The 21,569-nt window shown below is 44.8% G+C and overlaps 1 protein-coding gene across 1 annotated transcript in view; it reads left to right on the forward strand.

The window, feature by feature from the left end:
* Window positions 1-21,569, forward strand: part of zcchc2 (zinc finger, CCHC domain containing 2) — an 81,836-nt gene that overhangs the window by 12,000 nt on the left and 48,267 nt on the right. The window contains 2 exon segments of the mRNA XM_085989275.1: window positions 15,789-15,879; window positions 19,698-19,774. Coding sequence (XP_085845401.1) covers window positions 15,789-15,879; window positions 19,698-19,774 — 168 coding nt within the window.

Genomic DNA, 21,569 nt, shown 5'->3' on the forward strand with positions numbered 1-21,569 from the left:
GTGATCTGTAGTTGTCCCTTTAATGCCAGTTGAGCTAGATGTTGACATACAAGAACAATATAGTGCCTCCAATAGGTCTGATTAATAGCGAGGATTGTCAGTGACGGAAACTTCAATAGTAGGAAAGACTTGTATTTATATCGTACAGGTAGACTATCCTTTATCCGAACTTCCGAAAACCTCTAAAAACCGAAAGTTTTTTCGTTCAGCGTAAGTCGTGCGCACGGCGCCGCCCCCGACCACCCCCCCCCCCCCCCCCCCCGCCGACCCCCACCCCCGACAAATTTCCCAGTCTTATAAAATACCTTCTGAAATCCGAAATTTTCCGAAAACCGAAACACGGCTGGTCCCGAGGTTTTCGGATAAAGGATAGTCTACCTGTACCTTATTACGTTTCTCAAACCTCGCTACTTTGCTGTGACTGTTTCCTAGTCAAGTATGGCAACCATTTTGCACGCCGCAAGATGCAACAAATGGTAATGAGACCAATGACCAGTTAATCTGCCTTTGGTGCTGGTTGAACGAAGAATGTTGGACAGGACAGCTGTCAGTCGATCACAAATATATTGAATCAGACCATAGAGACCAATAGATGATTTTGGCCACTTTATTTCGCTGGAAAATTCAGAAAGTAGGTCACTTTGTAGTTAAATGGATAGAAAATAATTTATCGGTAGCCTGGAAATCTGCACCCTATTTTATCTCTATCTAAATCTGTGCCTGAATTGTGATCATTGCACTATCTAAAGCTTTAAGTAGTTAATAAAGATTGGATCTTGTTGGATTTGTAAAATTATCAGTGTCATTATTGCTGCAGCATATTATAAATGGTGTTTGTGCTCCAGTCATGTGGCAAAATAAAAGTGGATGTTGCAGCATTTCAAATTGCATGATTTAATGATGAGCGCTTGCTGCCTTTCATAACCTGTGGCTGGCAAGTAAAAATAGCTTGCCTATAAATTGGCTGCACGAGCCTCTGAGCATTATTACACAGAATAAAGCAGGATGGGTGCCATTATCCACCTTCAGATGATAAATCAGTGGAACAATGCTCTTCTAGTTTATCTTCTGTGCCTGAAATATGTTACAAAGCAGTAACACACGTTGCTTATGTTATATATAGTCATAACGGCACAGAAGGAGGCCATTCGGCCCATCGAGTCTGTACCACCTCTCTGTAGAGTAATCCAGTCAGTCCCATTCCCCCGCTCTATCCCTGTAGCCCTGCAAGTTTATTTCCCTTAAGTGACTATCCAGTCTCCCCTTGAAAACATTGAGTGTCTCCGCTTCCACCACTTCCGTCGGCAGCGAGTTCCAGGTCCTCACCACTCGCTGCGTAAAAAAGTTTTTCCTCACATCCCCCGTATCTCTTGCCCAAAACCGTAAATCTGTGCCCCCTAGTCCTTGTACCATCAACTAGTGGGAACAGCCTTTCCCCGTCTAGCCTATCCAAACCCGTCATAATCTTATACACCTTTTGAATTGTCATTTAATGAAAATGATCTGATCATTCAATTTCTTTAGTGCTGAATTACCACTTTGCTTTGTTTGTGTTGCTTAATTCAAGTTATTAGATAGCAAAAACTGGCGTCCAATTATTGTCTACGAAGTTACCATGTTGAGGGACCGACATCTGTGATATTGTGGATTATATTCTTTTAGCACCAATGTATAAAGCTGTGTAATGCAGGAGGAATAATTTGCTAGAATTTTGAGCTTTCTGAAAGCCCAATATAAGTGAGTAATGTGTGTTTCGTATTCATGTGCAACACTAAAATAAGCGCTGCACTTCATAGTTCTTGTTTCACCCAAAACTACTGCTCGTAACCTAACTCGCACCAAGTCCCTTTCACCCATCACCCCTGTGCTTGCTACCCTATGCTGACTCCCGGTCCAGGAATGCCTCGCTTTTTAAAATTCTCATCCTTGTTTTCAAATCCCTCCATGACCTTGCCCTCCCCATCCCTGAAACCTCCTCCAGCCCTTGGAACCTCCTCCAGCTCTACAACCCTCTGAGATCTCTGTGCTCTTCCAATTCTGGCTCCACTCCTTGAACCTCTCCATCTCTACACCCCTCTTTTTAAGTCTTTGGTCATCTGTCCTAAAATCTCCTTATGTGGCTCGATGTTTGATGATGCTCATATGAAAGGCCTTGTGAAGTTTTACTGCATTAAAGGTGCTATATAAATGCAAGTGGTTGATTTAAACATGGCAACAGTCATCATTTTGCTTTTACTTTTTTAATGCAAGTGTGTCCCTCTGTTCTGGACCAATGAACATTTTTACATGCAATAGCACCCTCTGGTGGCGGTTATTGTGTTAACAGTTTGTATGCTGGAAAGGTCATCTGATCTTCCTGTGAGAGGTCATTTGACCTTCCTACCTTTCTTCCTGTTGACCCCAGGAAGCAGTTTTGCCAGGAAGAACCTGACTTGAGTAATGGAGAATCTGCTATGAGAGGTTCCATTTACAATCCAGTGTAATCTGATTTCATATGTTAGGCCAAGCGCAATATCTGTGAGTATCTTTGCTATTATGCTAAGAACCAATGTCAGTAATATTTTGATAATACTATGTTTATAAAAGGTTAATATTTAATTACAGAAGTTAGTCCAAATGTTAGTTATACAATTAGTCTATTCTACTGTTGTAAATATGTTTATATCTTATGTAATATCGAATGTATAGTACTCAGTGTATGTACAAAACATACTTTGTCTTTGTTTACAGTTTCACAAAGTTGTTCAAGTAAAAGCTTCAAAACAGCAACCGCTTCACGAAGAATTATTTTGAATAGAGTGTTTAACTTGCTGGATAACTAGATAGGAGCACGTCTAGCACGGCCAGTACAGTGAAAAGATATGTGAAAAGATAGCAATACGGCTAGCTGTGAAGAGCGGAGCAGGAGGAACCCAGAGTAAGCCTTAACCTCGTAGAGCACATCTACCTCACATCAACATGTTAGAAGATAATAACGAAAATGGTTTGCAGCAAGTAGAAGACCTTAAACAGGCAGACGAAACTGTAGAATGTGACAATCGGTCTATAAGCACCGGTTACTACAGATCGCAAGTTGGTTCACGGTCATCGGGTGGTTCGAGAGTAAGCATAGCCCTCGCCAAAGCACGGGCTAAGCTAGTAGCAGCTCAAGCCAGAGCTGCGCATACGGACAGTGAAATAGAAATATAAGTAAGACAGGCCTGTCTCCAAGCTGAACACCAAGCAGAACAGGCCCGACTCCAAGCTGAATCCCAAGCAGAACAGGCCCGACTCCAAGCTGAATTCCAAGCAGAACAGGCCCGACTCCAAGCTGAATTCCAAGCAGAACAGGCCCGACTCCAAGCTGAATTCCAAGCGGAACAGGCCCATCACCAAGTGGAACGCCAGGCTGAACAGGCCCGTCTCCAAGCCACATTAGAGGCTCTGCAGCAACAAAAAGATGCTGCATTAGCCGAGACTCAAGTATTCGAGGCAATTTTGGAGGGAGCTGATCCCGAGACAGCTTACAAACCTTTAATTCCCGTTCCGTGGCAGAGTCCACGACAGCGCACCATAGATTACGTGAGCGACCATGCCGACGTACAGTTTACAGGAGAAAGGGATGGAGGCCCGCACATCTCTACAGACGCAAACACTTCGTATAACATGCCACAAGTTGCCAACCAAGGTCAAAGCAGACGGCGTGCCTCAAGCCGCAGAGTCTCCGCCAGCAGAACGGAAGACACGGTGCAAAGGAATAGGACGCCGAATAGAGAAAGTCAGAGGCAAATCCCCCCTCGGTCCCTTGAGACCCCCAACAGAGCCCCCAGCCAAGGCAACCCTGGCACAGGTCCCAGCACCTACGACCTCGCCAAATACCTTGCACGCACCCAGCTGGTGACTTCGGGGTTAATCAAGTTTGATGACAGGCCGGAGAATTATAGGGCTTGGAAGTCCTGCTTCCACGATGCCATATCGGGCTTAGACCTGTCGGCAGGAGAAGAGCTCGGCCTCCTTATCAAATGGCTCGGCCCAGAGTCCGCCGGACAGGCCTGCAGGATAAAAGCGGCCAATGTGGGGCAGCTGCCAGAGGGGTTGAAGAAGGCTTGGGTGAGGCTGGAAGAAAGCTATGGCTCGCCCGAAGCCATTGAAAGGGCTCTCTTTGACAGGTTGGAGAACTTTCCGAGGTTGACGAGTAAGGAACCCCAGAAGCTCCGCGACCTTGGAGATCTGCTGTCGGAACTCGAAGCCGCAAAGCAGGACGGCTACCTACCCGGTCTATCGTACTTAGACACTGCCAGAGGGGTAAGTCCCATCATTGAGAAGCTTCCATTTAACCTGCAGGAGAAGTGGATAACGTTTGGATCAAAGTTCAAGCTAAAGCACAACGTGGCGTTCCCACCATTCTCGGCGTTCGTTAAATTCATCCGTAAAGAAGCCAAAGCCAGGAACGACCCCAGCTTCAACTTCTTCTCCTCCCACCCAGCACTTGCCAGAAGAGACAAGTTCGACAGACATGGAAAGACACCAATATCTGTCCACAAAATGCAAGTGTCCTCAACTGAGCGCACAAAGATTCAGAAGAAACCTGAGGATATGAGCAAACAATGCCCTATCCACAACAAGCCCCATCCTTTAAAGAAGTGCAGAGGCTTCAGGGAGATGTCCCTGGAAGATCGGAAACAATATCTTAGAGAACTCTATGTTTCAGGTGCTGCTCGTCCACGAGCCATCTCGCCAAGAACTGCAAGATAGAGGCAAAATGCACAGAAGGCGAAAGTGATCGGCACGTTTCAGCACTACACCCAGGCCCAGCTCCTTGGGAGTCAGAGACGCCTCCTCCCGCATCAGAGCACGGCGGGGAGAGAGAGGGAGCTGCTGGTACGGAGATTACATCCAGGTGCACCGAGGTGTGTGGAGAAGGAGTGAGCGCAAGAGCATGCTCCAAGATATGCCTCGTTAAAGTGTACCCTACGGGATGTCACCAAGAATCTGAGAAGAAGCCATCGCAGGTGAGCACACTCAAGACTTCCATCTTGGAGAATGGTCGTCCAAGCTACCTTACCCCATGCAGTAGACAGATCCGCGTGGTGTTTGACTCCAGTGCACCATATCAGGGCGTCTCTCTCAACGACGTACTCCTCACAGGGCCCGATCTTAACAGCCTCTTGGGAGTGCTCATGAGATTCAGGAAAGAGCCCGTCGCCATCACTGCCGATATCCAGCACATGTTTCATTGCTTCGTGGTGAGAGAAGACCACAGAGACTTCCTCCGCTTCCTGTGGTATCGGGACAATGACCCTAATAGAGACAGTGGACTACAGAATGCGTGTCCGTGTCTTTGGGAATAGCCCATCCCCTGCTGTCGCCATATATGGACTAAGGAGGGCTGCCAAGGAAGAAGACGACTACTTTGGCAGTGACGTGAGAGGGTTCATCGAACGAGAGTTCTACGTCGACGACGCACTGAAGTCATTCCCGACCGAAGCAGAGGCCATCAGTACCCTCGATGAGCCCAGGAACTACTTGCACTATCCAACCTCAGGCTGCATAAGATAGCCTCTAACAGACCAGCAGTGATGGAGGCATTCCCCCCTGAAGATCGTGCTAAGGACGTCAAGGACCTAGACCTCTTCACTGATGCCCTCCCCCTACAGCATAGCCTAGGGGTGTCGTGGAACATAGCAACAGACACGTTTACGTTCCAAGTCCTAGACGCCAAGAAACCCTTCACACTTAGAGGAGAGCTCTCTACAGTCAACAGCCTATATGACCCTCTCGGCTTCTTAGCCCTTGTCACCATACAAGGCAGGCTGCTCCTCAGGGAACTCTCCACACGCGCTGAAGAGTGGGATTCACCTCTCCCTGAAGAGATGGAAGCAGAGTGGGACAGATGGAGAGACTCACTCCAAGACTTACAGGAGATCCGAATACCTCGCTGCTATTTGTCTTTCTCTCCGTTAAATGCCCAATTCAAAGAGCTTTGTGTCTTTGCAGACGCACCCGCTAAGGCCATTGCAAGTGTGGCTTATCTGAAGGTCACCACTCAAGAAGGACAAAGCAAAATCGGCTTCGTCTTTGATAGAGGCAAGTTGGCGCCCCAGCCAGACCTCACCATACCCAGGTTGGAACTGTGCGTAGCAGAACGCAACCTACCCCCTCACAGCAGTCTACGGAAGCTGCATCCTATCATCGACACCAACGGACCGTCTCCGAGGTGGTGGTTCTTTTGTCGCCAGAGGACTCCAGTGACAAGCAGAGTTCGGACTATGTGGAGTCGTTAATGACCCCAGACGGGGAGTGCTCTGGACCAATGAACATTTTTACATGCAATAGCACCCTCTGGTGGCGGTTATTGTGTTAACAGTTTGTATGCTGGAAAGGTCATCTGATCTTCCTGTGTGAGGTCATTTGACCTTTGTTCCTTTCTTCCTGTGAGGTCATTTGACCTTTCTTCCTGTTGACCCCAGGAAGCAGTTTTGCCAGGAAGAACCTGACTTGAGTAATGGAGAATCTGCTATGAGAGGTTCCATTTACAATCCAGTGTAATCTGATTTCATATGTTAGGCCAAGCGCAATATCTGAGTATCTTTGGTTCTTAGCATAATAGCAATGTTGTCAGAGTAATATTTTGATAATACTATGTTTATAAAAGGTTAATATTTAATAGTTACAGAAGTTAGTCCAAATGTTAGTTATACAATTAGTCTATTCTACTGTTGTAAATATGTTTATATCTTATGTAATATCGAATGTATAGTACTCAGTGTATGTACAAAACATACTTTGTCTTTGTTTACAGTTTCACAAAGTTGTTCAAGTAAAAGCTTCAAAACAGCAATCGCTTCACGAAGAATTATTTTGAATAGAGTGTTTAACTTGCTGGATAACTAGATAGGAGCACGTCTAGCACGGCCAGTACACCCTCCAAAGGATACTTGTTTTGTTTCAACCAGTCAGTATCAGCCGTGGCTCAGTGGGTAGCACCCTTGCATCTGAGTCAGAAGGTCGTGGGTTCAAGTCCCACTCCAGACTTGAACACAAAAATCTAGGCTGACACTCCAGTGCAGTACTGAGGTAGTGCTGCACTGTCTGAGGTGCCGTCTTTCGGATGAGACGTTAAACCGAAGCCCCATCTGCGCTCTCAGGTGGGTGTAAAAGAACCCACGGCACTATTTCTAAGAAGAGCAGGGGGAGTTCTCCCAGGTGTCCTGGGGCCAATATTTATCCCTCAATCAAAGTCACTATAAAACAGATTATTTGGTCATTATCACATTGCTGTCTGTGGGAGCTTGCTGTGCGCAAATTGGCTGCTGTGTTTCCTACATTACAACAGTGACTACACTTCAAAAAGTACTTCATTGGCTGTACAGTGCTTTGGGACATCCAGTGGTTGTGATGGGCGCTATATAATTGCAAGTCTTCTATCGAAAATACTTTGTCCTCGTCTTGAGTAATGTTAGTTGTTCTTCCAGCATTTATGGAAAAATTAGAAATTGTGTACTCCTCCCAGAAGCCCTTTTTTTTGCTGGGGGAGATGGAGAAAGAAGAATCGATGCTGAAATGTTGGGGGAGATGGAGAAAGAAGAATCGATGCTGAAATGTTGGGGGAGATGCCAGAAACTGCTGCCTTTACCAGTTATATGAGAGGCAGGCATGAAAAGAAAGACAGACTTGCATTTCTATAGCGTCTTTCATGACCTCAGAACGTCGCAAAGCGCTTTACAGCCAATGAAGTGCAGTCACTTGTAATGTAGGAAACATGGCGGCCAGTTTGTGCACAGCAAGCTCCCACAAACAGCAATATGATAATGACCAGATAATCTGTTTTTTAGTGATGTTGGTTGAGGGATAAATATTGGCCCAGGACACCGGGGATAACTCCCCTGCTCCTTTTCGAAATAGTGCCATAGGATCTTTTAGGTCCAGCCAAAAGGGCAGATGGGGCCTCGGTTTAATGTCTCATCCGAAAGACGGCACCTCCGACAGTGCAGCACTCCCTCGGTCCTGCACTGGTAAGCTGCCCTTTCACTTTTTTAATGTCTGGGCTTGAAGCCATGCCAGACTGTGGGGCTGATAATCTCCATTGCATTGACCACAAATATCCTAATGTAAATTGAATTTCAGTAATCTTTATTGAAGAGTCTGTCCATAGCACAAAATTACCCCTAGTTCCACACAAACTGTACTAAATCGGCAGTTCTGCTTAGGCACTACAGGTACACTATCCCTTATCCGAAAGCCTTGGGACCAGCTGAGTTTCGGTTTTCGGAATTTTTCGGATTTCAGAAGGTATTATTATAAGACTGGGAAATTTGTATTTAATATAAATTTTAAAAGTTCAGGCTACCTCTTGCGACTGTTCCGTGTCTCATTCCCCTTCCTGCTTCTCTGGAAAGCCGGATATCGGCTGACTCCTACTAAGCTGGCCTGCAAATCAGGTCGGGTGGGGGGGTGGTGGGGAGAAAAGAATATTGGACGAGCTGCGATCTGGGTTTTGGTGGGGGGAGGGGGAGGAGAAAAGAATATCGGACGGGCCGCGTTTTGGTTCGGGTCGGGGGGGAGAAAAGAATATCGGACAGGCTGCTGCAGCTATCGGACGGGCCGCTGTATTGTTGGGTTCACTCTCCCGGTACCTCCTTCACACTGCCCAGCTCGGCCTGCAATCTCCTACCCAGGAGGGAACTCTGTGACCCTCTGCCCTGCTCAGCGTAAGTCGTGCGCCACTCTGGTCATGTCGTGCGCACGAGTTACGTTGAATGAAAAAACTTTTGGTTTTTAGAGGTTTTCGGAAGTTCGGATAAAGGATAGTCTACCTGTATAAGCGCTGGAGATGTACGAAATGGAGGGGAAATTACCACTGATGCAGTAAAAGGTGTTCTAAAATGGAGTAAATATTTAGACGGTTAATAGAATCATAGAAATTTACGGCACAGAAGGCGGCCATTTGGCCCATCGTGTCTGTGCCGGCTGAAAAAGAGCTCTCCAGCCTAATCCCACTTTTCAGCTCTTGGTCCGTAGCCTTGTAGGTTACGGCACTTCACGTGCATATCCAAGTACTTTTTAAATGTGATGAGGGTTTCTGCCTCTACCACCCTTTCAGGCAGAGCGTTCTAGACCCCACCACCCTCTGGGTGAAAAAAGTTCTCCTCAACTCCCCTCTAATCCTTCTCCCAATTACTTTAAATCTATGCCCCCTGGTTATTGACCTCTCTAAGGGAAATAGGTCCTTTCTATCCAGGCCCCTCATAATTTTGTACACCTCAATTAAGTCTCCCTTCCCCTGTGTCAAAGAAAGTCTGCAGCTGAATGCCAAGACTAGACTAGAAAAGGACACTACAGTGCAGTCATTTCCTTTTTGAGTGCAAAATATTTCCCATTGAGAAGGAATTTAAAGCTTGGCTAGATGTAAATATGGCTGTTCTCGTATTGTGGAAATGCTATTATTTGAAGGTTCTGTGCTGCCTGTTGGGTTCTCTTTCCCCTGCCCCATTTATGTTGCGGGACAGAATTCCAAGTACAGGTGACAATTTAGAAACTGGCGTACCTGCATAGTTGAGTCAATATCCTGACTTAAGTTTCTGGCCACAGCCAAGGGAAGTCTCATTTTCTGGCAGTGGGTGGATAGAAGAGCCAGTGGCTTGCAACATCTAACACTGCTGGCCATTTACATTCGTTCTTGGCAGGTCTGTTACTTCTGCAGGAGCTTCAAAACAAGCATCTCCTGAGGTGGTTCTTGGCTCATCTGGCAGTACCGTGGTGTGCCACCTCTTATGTTGGTGTTGGCACTGTATGAGAGGTGTATGAATGAATGACTGTGTGTCGAACATAAACAGAATTTAATGGATACAGTGAAGCAAAGATGAAAGTTAAGGAATTTTGAAAGAAGCTTCTCCGATTAATTTTAACTAGTAGGTTGGTACGTAGCTGAAACGTAGGGATTGGGTAGTGTAAATTCAATCTCTAGTGTGTACTTGGTAAAGCTGGAGCATCGTTGGAGGCGAGATTGGGCTTGGGTATGAAGATGTTTTTGGTTAATTAGTCTGCTGATGGTCGCTATCCAGCTAACACGTAAAGAAAGATTTGCATTTACATAGTGCCTTTCACGACCACCAGACACCCCAAAGTGCTTCACAGCAAATGAAGTACTTTTTGAAGTGTAGACACTGTTGTAATATAGGAAACACAGCAGCCAATTTGCACACAGTAAGCTTCCACAAACAGCAATGTGATAATGACCTGATGATCTGTTTTAGTGATGTTGGTTGAGGGATAAATATGGGCCCCAGGAGAACTCCCCTGCTCTTCTTCGAAATGGGATCTTTTACGTCCACCTTATCGAGCAGACGGGCCTTGGTTTAACATCTCATCTGAAAGACGGCACCTCCTACAGTGCAGCAGTACCGCACTGGGAGTGTCAGCCTAGATTTTTGTGCTCAAGTTTCTGGAGTGGGACTTGAGTCCACAACCTTCTGACTCTGAGGTGAGGGTGCTACCAACTGAGCCACAGCTGACACTTGGACAAGATGCTGCAAAGTGACCTAGGGAGGGGTGGGAAAGAAAGTTAGTGGGGTGTGAGAGGAGGAGCATAAAAAATATAAAACCATGTTTTATTAACACAGTGGCTCAGGCCAGGGCTTGTAGAGTAGAGAGACTGCAACCATATATCTTGAGCTACTGCCTTCACTGCAGTGCTAACATCTGAGTGGGAAGGTATTTAATATGCTTGGAAAAATTTGAATCACCAGTGTTTAACAATGTGATGAATCCATGCTGCTGCTTGCTTCTGTATAACCGACAGTGGAAATGATGTGTGCGTGCACCAGCAATTCCCAATAATACAGTTCTTCCGTTCCCAGCGGCGCTGAACTTTAGGTGTGGTTCATTGCCTCTTGTGCTCAAATGTACTCACAAAGCAGATCATTTGCATTTAGCAATTGCTGAGCTATGCTACCAGTGTTGGAATAAATTGGAGAGACTACAATTATCGAGGACATCCTAGTGAAGGCTGGGACTAGGATCCAAAAGTCCAGATTAAAATCATTGATTTACAACAACTATACCTTGCTGCTTAGTAAGCCTCCTATTCTGATAACGTCTCTAACGTGTGTTGTCTTGTAGTTTACTGCAATGCTGGTGTTCCTTCCACCAAACCTGGAATGCTCGTTTACTGTTGTATCTCCTTTCCCCTGTCTCTTCCTCATACCCCACCAAAAAACCTCTTATCTGCACCCTTCCTAAAAATTGCTCATGCTTGGGGTATAGTTGAACAGCTGTCAGCAGCTTTCTGATATCTCATCCAGGTGATCACTGTCCAGGCACAGACCAGAATGAACACCAGGCTCTCTGACCATCATGAGCATCACTGCTCAGCTGGTCTGTTCAAATCCCTCCATGGCCTTGCCCCTCCCCATCTCTGTAACCTCCTACAACCCTCAGATATCTGCGTGCCTCCAATTCTCTACCTCTTAAGACGCTCCTTAAAACCTATCTCTCTGACCAAGCTTTTGGTCGCTCATCCTAATTTCTCCTTGTGTGGCTCGGTGTCGAATTTTGTTAATGCTCCTGTGAAGCGCCTTAGATGTTTTACTATGTTAAAGGTGCTACATAAATGCAAGTTGTACATTCTAGCAGATGTGATGGATAACGTTCAGTAGGGGAGCCCTATCTGATATCTCTGACCTACACAGTTCAGGAAGATCTGCTTTGTTAGTTGATCCCGGTCACAGTTGCAGTAGATTGACATTTCTCTTAATTATACAGGAAACTCTTTTTTTATACGGGACCGGCGTGGTGCTGGTTTATCAAAGTCCAGATTACAGAGAGGCATAGTAAAAGGTACGAGAGCTCCGTACACAGCAACAGATCCAGGCTTCCCTGTTGCTTAGCAACAGGTGCATGAACCCTGGTTACACAGCCACAGATCCAGGAACGGCCACTAATATGAAGCAAAACTTACCTGAACCTACTCCTGAATTTTGCCGGTTAACAGAGATTTCTGGTTATTTAGGTGCCGGTAAATCGAGAGTTTCCTGTAAGCAGTATAGACAGCTAAAGTCTGAGAAACCTTATTGAAATCTTACAGAATCGTGATTCCGAGAACTAAAGAATCGAAAGCGGCCAGCTGACTAAAAAGGCTCTCTACCTTGTTCCTTTCCCCATATTTCACATTTTTTTCCTCTTCACTATTCCACCACTGTTTCTGGTTGGATATTTCATGCCCTAAAGACTTTTTTCCCCTGCTAACCCCTCCCCATAATTTTTGGGGGTGTTGTCTTAAATTTATGCCACCAGTTACTGATCCACTGACCAGTAGAAATTAATTTTTCCTAATTTACCTTATCAAATGCACTCAATTTTGAACGCTGTATCCGATTTTCTCTCAATCCTCTCTGTTCTAATGAACAGAAGCACAGTGTTTTTAGGTTATACTCATTACTAAAGCTTGTCATTCCTGTATCATGAATTTCCTTTGCACCTCTCCATTATAAATTGCAGTACCAAAGGCAGACAAAAATAGGTTACTGAAAGCAAGTTGGTATGGCTTCAATTGAAGCTCCATTCAGAAGGACAGGTTGGGGTCGGGGACAAGAGCAAACCTATCTTCCTGTTTGGAGCTCAGTCTCAACAATTATACTGTCACTGATTGGTGACATGCTGGCTGGTAATGAGTAGCTTGTACCCAAGTACAAAATTAGTAGTAAAACTGCAAGCGTCAACTTTGGCTTGTGTTCCCACAGATGGTGTTTCATACTGGGGTGAGTCCGTGTGCAGAGCCAACCATATAAGGGTGCTTATTTAAGGCAAATCTATTTGCATGTCCGTCCTTGACTTTTAACTAGTTTTGAATTAACAGGTTTTGTGGGAGAACTTTTAAAAAAATTAATCATAGACCAAACTCCTGAAATGTAGAGTTATGGTGAACTCTTGTTTTTTTTTTTAAAGAAATACTGCGTGAGGTTGGACAGAGGGACCTGGGAGTTAATGTGCATCGGTCCCTGAAGGTGGCGGGACATATTGAGAGAGTGGTTAGCAAAGCATATGGGATCTTGGGCTTAATAAATAGAGGTATTGAGTACAAAAGTAGAGAAGTTATGCTGAACCTTTATGAAATGCTGGTTAGGCCACAACTGGAGCATTGTGTCCAGTTCTGGTCACCACACTTTAGGATCGATGTAAAAGCACTTGAGGGTTCAGAGGAGAATTACCATTATGGCTCTGGGGATGGGGGATCTTAGCTACAAGGACAGGTTGGAGAAGCTGGATTTGTTTTCATTAGAGAAAAGGAAGGTTGAGGGGTGATTTGATAGAGGTGTACAAGATTATGACGGGTTTGGATAGGCTAGACGGGGAAAGGCTGTTCCCACTAGTTGATGGCACAAGGACTAGGGGACACAGATTTAAGGTTTTGGACAAGAGATACAGGGGGGACGTGAGGAAAAACTTTTTTACGCAGCGAGTGATGAGGACCTGGAACTCGCTGCTGATGGAAGTGGTGGAAGCGGAGACACTCAATGTTTCCAAGGGGAGACTGGATAGGCACTTGAGGGAAATAAATTTGCAGGGCTACGGGGATAGAGCGGGGGAATGGGACTGACTGGATTGCTCTACAGAGAGCCGGCACGGACTCGATGGGCAGAATGGCCGCCTCCTGTGCCGTTCTGGTTCTCTAAGCAAAAGAATCAAAAATTAAAGTCTTATTTTTTTGTGAAATATGCATTTCTCAACCAATATCAGGTTGTTGTGTTAAAAAGTTTGTTAAATTGTCAGTGAGCCAAAGTTATCCATGGAATAAATGTCTGAAAATGCTGGTTATGCAAATATAAGTCTTCTAGGGTAAAGCAGGTCTTAATAGAATTTTACAGCACAGAAGGAGACAATTTGGCCAGCATGCCAAGGTGCTAACTGTCTCAATGAGCTAACCGCTTAGCCCCCATTATGTGGGCTAGGATGTAGGCAGCAAAGTTTGGGTGAGTCGGACTTTGTGCAATGTAGAGTTCGGGAGGCTCACAGAGAGACCCTGCAAGTGACAAAGGCATGGCTGAAAATTTTGGAGGTGGTGGAATTGATACTGAGGTCGGACACCATTGGATTTACTCTGGATAAGTAGTTGAGAAGGGACCAGGGATTGAGGATTATGATGCAGAATTTTTTGGCAAGAGCTTTAAAGGGTGGCTTTGGTCATGCCAGTATTGATTTGGAGAAAGCTCTGGCTTCTGTGGCATTGTAGTTGTCGCTTCGAGTGGTGGCGAGGTGGAGCTGGGTGTCATCAACGTGTGTATAGAAGAGGACCAGATGCCTATGGATAATGTTGCCATGGGGCAGCATACAGACAAATAAGAGGGGACCAACTAGGGAGCACTTCTGAGGGAACTTGTGGGGCTGTTCCCAGGAGACATGTTGGCTCTGATGAGAGTGCAACCAAGCAAAGCCAGTACCGTGGAGGAGGATGGAGTGTTCAAAAGTATTGAATGACTCCGAGGTCAAGGAAAGAAAGAAAGAATTGCATTTATACAGTGCCTTTCACGACCACCGGACGTCCCAAAGCGCTTTATAGCCAAGGAGTACTTTTTTTTTTTGAAGTGTAGTCATTGTTGTAATGTCGGAGATGCAGCAGCTAACTTGCACACAAGCTCCCACAAACAGCAATGTGATAATGACCAGATCATCTGTTTTAGTGATATTGATTGAGGGATAAATATTGGCCAGGAGATAACTCCCTTGCTGTTCTTCAAAATAGTGCCGTGGGATCTTTTATGTCCACCTGAGAGCAGACAGGACCTCAGTTTAATGTCTATCTGAAAGACGGCACCTCTGACAGTGCAGCCCTTCCTCAGTACTGCACTGGAGTGTCAGCCTAGATTTTTGTGCTCAAGTCTCTGAAGTGGGATTTGAACCCATAACCTTCTGATTCAGCGGCGAGGGTGCTACCCACTGAGGAGGGATAAAGCACCATAGTTGCAGTCAGAAAGACTGTTGGCTACTTTGATCAGGGCAGTCAGTGCAGCGGGCAGACGACACCAAACAGAAGGGAATCATACAAACTGGTGGGAGAGGCAAATGTGAAACTCGGTAGTGATTTTATATTCCAAGATTTTCCAGAGAACAGAGAAGTAAGTAGGCAAGGTGGAGAGGTCACAGTGAGATTTTGAGGAGGCGGTGATGACAGCAGTTTTGAACTGTTCCCGAGGGAAGGGTGCCATTGACTATGTCAACAGCAGAAGATAGTTGCATGGTCAGAGGGGTTGGGAGGGCAATAAATGAGTACAGAAAGAGGGGTGTCATGGAGGAAATGATAAAATGGCACATTTTACTTGCAGAAAAATATTGCATTGAGCCTGCAGGAATCTCTTAATTAAAAATTGGTCGCTGTCGTCTTCTGTCTCTGAATAGCTGTCGTCTCCTCCTTCCTGAGTGCTGCACAGCTAGTTTGCCATCAAAACTTATTTTAATAAAATTCTACAAATCTCCCATTAAATAGTTCAGTAGGATTGTTGCCCTCATGAAATTCCTTGGAACTTTATCTTATGTTGATCAATATTTGGGAGAAAGTTATTTGTGTCACCTGGTAGGAAATTGTTCTTCAAATAAGTCCCTATAAGAAAACTTCTGTTTAAAAATGAAGATTTTGCTCCTGAATATGTCCTATCATGTGGACATATAGCTTTCAAATTTAACTCTCGCTATTTGATATTAAATATGAATCTTGTATTTAAACGGGATGCTTCTTTTGGGGAAGGAAATTGTGAAAATTGGTTTGGTTGTTCCTCTATAAAACAACCATTGATGTATATTTTTTTTTCCAAAAGGAACGTGTCTCCAGGAAAAATTATTCATTGGGGACGGAAAGAACTCCTCCATCATCTTGTGAAGGGGCAGAAGCAATCGCTCAGCGACCAGGTAATCTTTGATCGAATTTAAATTGCTGCATTTTGCTTAGAAGTTACACTCTGCATTCTCGCCCATTAGTCAATCAAATCTTTACATTCACAATTGCTCAATATTTCCATTAACCACCTTCCAAAGGATTGGGCTATCTTTCCAGAGTCTACGTTTGCAGACAAGCTGGAGGCCCAATAACGATCCTGATTTTCAAGTCAACCCATGCCGCCGTCTGATGAACCCAGAGTGTCGAAATATTTTTTTCGGTCCCGATGTTTAACTTTTGAAAAGCGTCGTGTCCTGCACATGGGCAGCTCAAATGCTAAACATACATTCACCCTACAGGGAAAATAATTAAATCCAGTGCTGAAAGAAGAAAGCTGTTTTAGTACATCAGTCTCTAAAGGTCCATGACTATTGGCATGTAGCTATAGCTACAGCGAGCAGGGTTCTGGGGTATATTCACAGGGCTGTAAAACAAAGCAGACCATTTTGTCCTTGTACAAGACCTTGGTTAGGCCGCAGTTAGAATACTGTATCCAATTTTGGTCTCACATGGTGGGGGATGTTGAGGATTCGGAAAGGGTGCAGAGGAGGACCACAAAACATGTTGGTTATCCAAAGAGGCTCAAGAAGCTGGGGTTCTACTTTATGGAAACCTAGGCGTGGAGGTGATTTGATCGAGGTTTCCAAAATCATGTAGGGACCAGATTGTGTTTATGTAGACCAATTATTTGAACTGAATAGTTTAGGAAAGGCTAGGGGCAGTGTTCCCTTTAAGTTGCGTGGCCGCGCAGCGTTCTGCAGGCCCCGCGCAGCTGGTGAGCCGGCTTTTAAATAGAAAATCTGCACAAGCAGGGTATTTTGAGTGGCCTGTGCAGACTATTAAAGGGGCCGTGCGGGCCAAAAAAAAGGGGAACGTTGGCCAGGGGTGATGCTTGTAAGTTTATGCAAGGGCAGGACCAAGTTGGACGTTGGGCTGTTCTTTTCCCAGAGGTTAGTGGACCTGTGGAACAGGCAGCCGACTTGTGCAAACGCTGATTCGGCGTAGTCCTTCAAGTGAGAGCTGGATCTGTTTCTGGGTGGGGCGGAGATCACCTCCTGCAAGAGGTAGGTAAATCGGGGCCATTGTGATCTCCTGGGCCAGTTTTGACTACCTAAGGGTGTCTGAGGAATTTTCCAGGTTTCCTTTCCCTAACTGGTCTGGGTTTATAGCCTGGTTTCTCGCTCATCCCAGGAGATTACATGGCTGCAGGTGGTTGGGGAGTGTCTGTTTTATAATGCATGAGTCATCCCAGCCAATGTTCCCGCTAAATTCTTTTGGGTGCACGGCCCCTTTAACGGGCTGCGCAGCCCATTCAATTTCTTGCGCCTGCACGGTTATTTCAATTGTAAAGCCATTGAGTGGCCTGCGCGGGACCTCCAGATCGCTGCGCAGCTTAACGGGAATGTTGGTCACAACTGTGTGGGACAGGTTGGATGGGCCAGTAGGTCTTTACCTGTCTGCCACTTCTGTAAAGTATGTTAAGTAAGATGAGGTAGTATTTTGTACAGAAAGTACTCCCGTTGGCTTTTCCTTTTCCCTTCAGTTAGAATTAAAGATCAAATTATAAAGGAGCTGCATTTCTTATTGGCTGTGTACATAGTGTGCCACTATCAATCCATAAGGAAGTATTCTCCTTGTTCTCTCAATTTCCTGCCTCATTTGATGATCTCTATGATGTTCCTTGTGGATAAAAATAAGTTTTTTATTCCCCCCCCCCCCCCCCCCCAAACCTCATTTCCATCTGCCTCGTATATAGACCTTTCATTATTTTTAACTTTTCCTCCTCATTAAGTTTTGGACTGAAAAATTATTACTTTGCTGTATAAGCAAGGTCTCGGCTGTTTGAGAGGCAGTCCAACAAATGAGAACTATTCTGGGACCATGGCTCTTAACCGTGTGGTGGTAACTGCGAGGATCATGTGCTGCTCAACTGAGCCTTGTGAGCAAAGTTCTCACTGGGGCACTGAAATGTTTGAGACTAATTGAAGAAAATACGAAGATTTTATTAAATGTTGACTGGTATGTCATAGGGTATGGTAGCATAATGGTTCTGTTACTAGACTGGTAATCCCGAGGCCTGGAGTAATAATCTGGAGACATGAGTTCAAATCCCACCACGACAGCTGGGGAATTTAAATTTAATTAAATAAATCTGGATTTAAAAAGCTAGTATCAGTAATGGTGACCATGAAACTATCGGATTGTCGTAAAAACCCATCTGGTTCACTAATGTCCTTTAGGGAAGGAAATCTGCCGCCCTTACCCAGTCTGGCCTATATGTGACTCCAGACCCACAGCAATGTGGTTGACTCTTAACTGCCCTCTGAAGTGGCCCAGCAAGACACTCAGTTGTACCAAACCGCTATGATAAACAATAACTGTGGGTGCATCTTCACCACATGGGCTGCAGTGGTTTAAGAAGGTGGTTCACCACCACCTTCTAGAGGAAAATTAGGGATGGGCAGTAAATGCTGGCCTTGCCAGCAACGTCCACATCCCTTGAACAAATAAAATAAAAAATGTACACTAAGAAACCATGGTGTTCTGCTTAAAGTATTTGTTGTAAAACAGTCAACAGGCAAAACTGAATGATTGTGAATAAAATTGAAAGGCTTGCCACTGTAATTGCTTAACTGTTCCCGTTTCCTATTTCACATTTACTCATTTAAAGGGTGGAACAAGTTGCCTCTAGTTTGAGTGTACTGATACATGATTGAACCATCGCATATTTTTTTGGGGGGGAAGTAAAAGTGCCCTTCAGGTGTGAATGGACCCTCAAAAAAGAAAACTGATCAGAGTCTTGGAAATAGAATTGAAATTTTGCTCCTGCATCTCCAATTCATTGCAACGATGTTGTGACAACTGACGGGCAAATGTAGTGTATAGCCCAGAGGGAGCATTTCTTTAAGTTTTAGCCCAATTTGGAGATTTCCTCTTCAGTCTAGAGTACTGTACCACCTTTTCTTGGCTTCATCTCATGCTCTGCAACTCTGTCACAGTCGAACTGTTCTCTGGTGTAGCAGGGAACTGAGACTAAAGTGGAAATCATACATGTTTTCAATTGGAGACAAAATTCTCTGGTGTTCCGATCAGCGTCAGTTATTTTTAGGGTTCCATTTACACTTCAGGTTTAACATCGGTGCAAACTAATATCCACTTCACACTGGTGCTAAACCTGAGTCGTAAATGTGGTGTCAGGGCCCCGAAGCATAGAGACTTTCTGTAGGGTGTAGTTTCACACCACTTACATAGAAACATAGAAAATAGGAGCAGGAGTAGGCCATTCGGCCCCTCGAGCCTGCTCCGCCATTCAATGAGATCATGGCTGATCATCCAAATTCAGTACCCTGTCCCTGCCTTCTCCCCATATCTCTTGATCCCTTTAGCCTTAAGAAATATATCCAACTTTCTCTTGAATATATTTAATGAACTGGCAGAGAATTCCACAGGTAATTCCACTTCAGTTTGACGCTGCTTGGGATGTAAATCCAGAGTGGTGTCACGTGCAGTTTATATACCACTTAGTGGGTCTGTTGGTTTGCAACCCATTGCTGCAATGTAAATGTGCCGCTAAAGCTTGAAGACTACAGAATTGCTGCAAATCATTTGTTGTAGCTTTCCTGAAAAACACATGCAGGGGTTCCCAGTAGGTCCAGTCACCAAGTTTTTAAGAATGACGTACAAGCTGACTGCATATCGTTTAATTGTGTCCAAGTGGACAGAAGTTACTTCTGACTGATCATTGACTCCTTATTTTGTAACTTAGGATTTCTGTTGTTTTTCTTTTTAGGAGTGCAGATTGAAAATATTACCTTCAAAACTGTGTCAAAAAAGAGATCAGACAACTACTGGGAGTACACATTTGATGTAAGTAAGAAATTATCCTTAATTTGTTCTGTACAGGAAACTTTGTGCTATCCGGCAATCTGGAGCCACCGGCAAAAATCAGCAGCCGTTTTTTTTGTTTTTTTGTTGTTGCTTTGTTTGAACAGTCAAGCTGTGCAAGGTCTGTAGCTATAGCAACAGCTTCAGCTACAGAGCTTTAGGGCCACACCCGAGTGTTTAGAAGCTGTTGCTAAGCAACAGTGTTTGTTGTCAAATACGGAGATAAGAATCTCCGTATCTCTCAACATTAACTCTGGAGAGTACAGCAGTTTTAAGGCAACGGCAGCAGCTCGGTCCCGTGGGTGCCGGATAGCACAAAGTTTCCTGTATTAACAAAGGAAAAAAAAAGCAGCTGGTTCTGAAAATCTGTAATAAAAGCAGAAAATGCTGGGAACAGTCGTCTGACGATATTTGTGGCGAGGACAGAGGAGTTCATGTTTCAGCTGTGGAGCCTTCATTTTCTGCCGAACGTTAGCATTAATTGAATGGAAAGTGCCGTCTGGTTCAGGAGCTTATTGCTGTCCAAGACTGTGGATGGATAAGGATGATTTATTTGGCCTCTACATTGGTAGTTGCATTGAATGATGGCCTTAGTAATATCATCTTTAACTGCACATGATTAGGCTCAGTAAGATTGTTAAATGGCCACCATTGCTCTTTGAAGTGGTGCAGAAACCCTTTGCTTTGCTATCTGATCCAATATGCAAGGCTTTTGAAAAATGGCACTGGTGCTTCCAGGAATTTATTTTGATTTTAGTATACTCGTGTATCGCTGCCTGTAATGAAGGGAAAAAATGCTATCAAATGGTACATTATTCATGAGAAAGAGAATGTAATAAATACAGCCATGCTGCTTAGGCCTGGATATAGCATACTGATGATTCAGTTTTTTTACTGAAGGGTTCAGAACTATCCAATAATTTGAATTAAGCAATATAGAAACATAGAAGATAGGAGCAGGAGTAGGCCATTCGGCCCCTCGAGCCTGCTCCGCCATTCAATAAGATCATGGCTGATCATCCAAATTCAGTACCCTGTTCCTGCCTTCTCTCCATATCCCTTTAGCCTTAAGAAATATATCTAACTCCTTCTTGAATATATTTAATGAATTGGCCTCTACTGCCTTCTGTGGTAGAGAATTCCACAGGTTCACCACTCTCTCTGGGTGAAGAAATTCCTCCTCATCTCTGTCCTAAATGGCTTACCCCTTATCCTTAGACTGTGACCCCTGGTTCTGGACTCCCTGACCATTGGGAACATCCTTCCAGCATCTAGTCTGTCTAGTCCTGTTAGAATTTTATAAGTTTCGATGAGATCCCCTCTCATTCTTCTAAACTCCAGCGAGTACAAGCCCAATCGATCCAATCTCTCCTCGTGCGTCATTCCTGCCATCCCAGGTATCAGCCTGGTGAATCTTCGCTGCACTCCTTCCTTGGCAAGAACATCCTTCCTCAGATAAGGCGACCAAAACTGCACACAATACTCAAGGTGTGGTCTCACCAAGGCCCTGTACAACTGCAGCAAGACATCCTTGTTCCTGTACTCATAGTCATGGATTAAAAGGTAGAAGATGGTCACAATATTTGAGCTCGACAAGACTAGTGCACATGATTTATATCCACGTGTTTTAATCTGAAAGTAGATGAATTAGATCACGCGATCGTTGTGGATGAAGAACGCTCTCCTCAGTTCACTGACCCAGAGGTCAGCTTGCTTAGTGCTAGCACTCTTGTTTCTGTCAAAGTTGTGCATTCAAGCCCCAGAAACTTGACCCCCC

Source organism: Somniosus microcephalus, chromosome 5 (genome assembly GCF_052327205.1).
Source record: "Somniosus microcephalus isolate GS21.2 chromosome 5, FLI_Smic_1.0, whole genome shotgun sequence".
In the NCBI taxonomy this organism is placed as follows: Eukaryota; Metazoa; Chordata; class Chondrichthyes; order Squaliformes; family Somniosidae; genus Somniosus; species Somniosus microcephalus.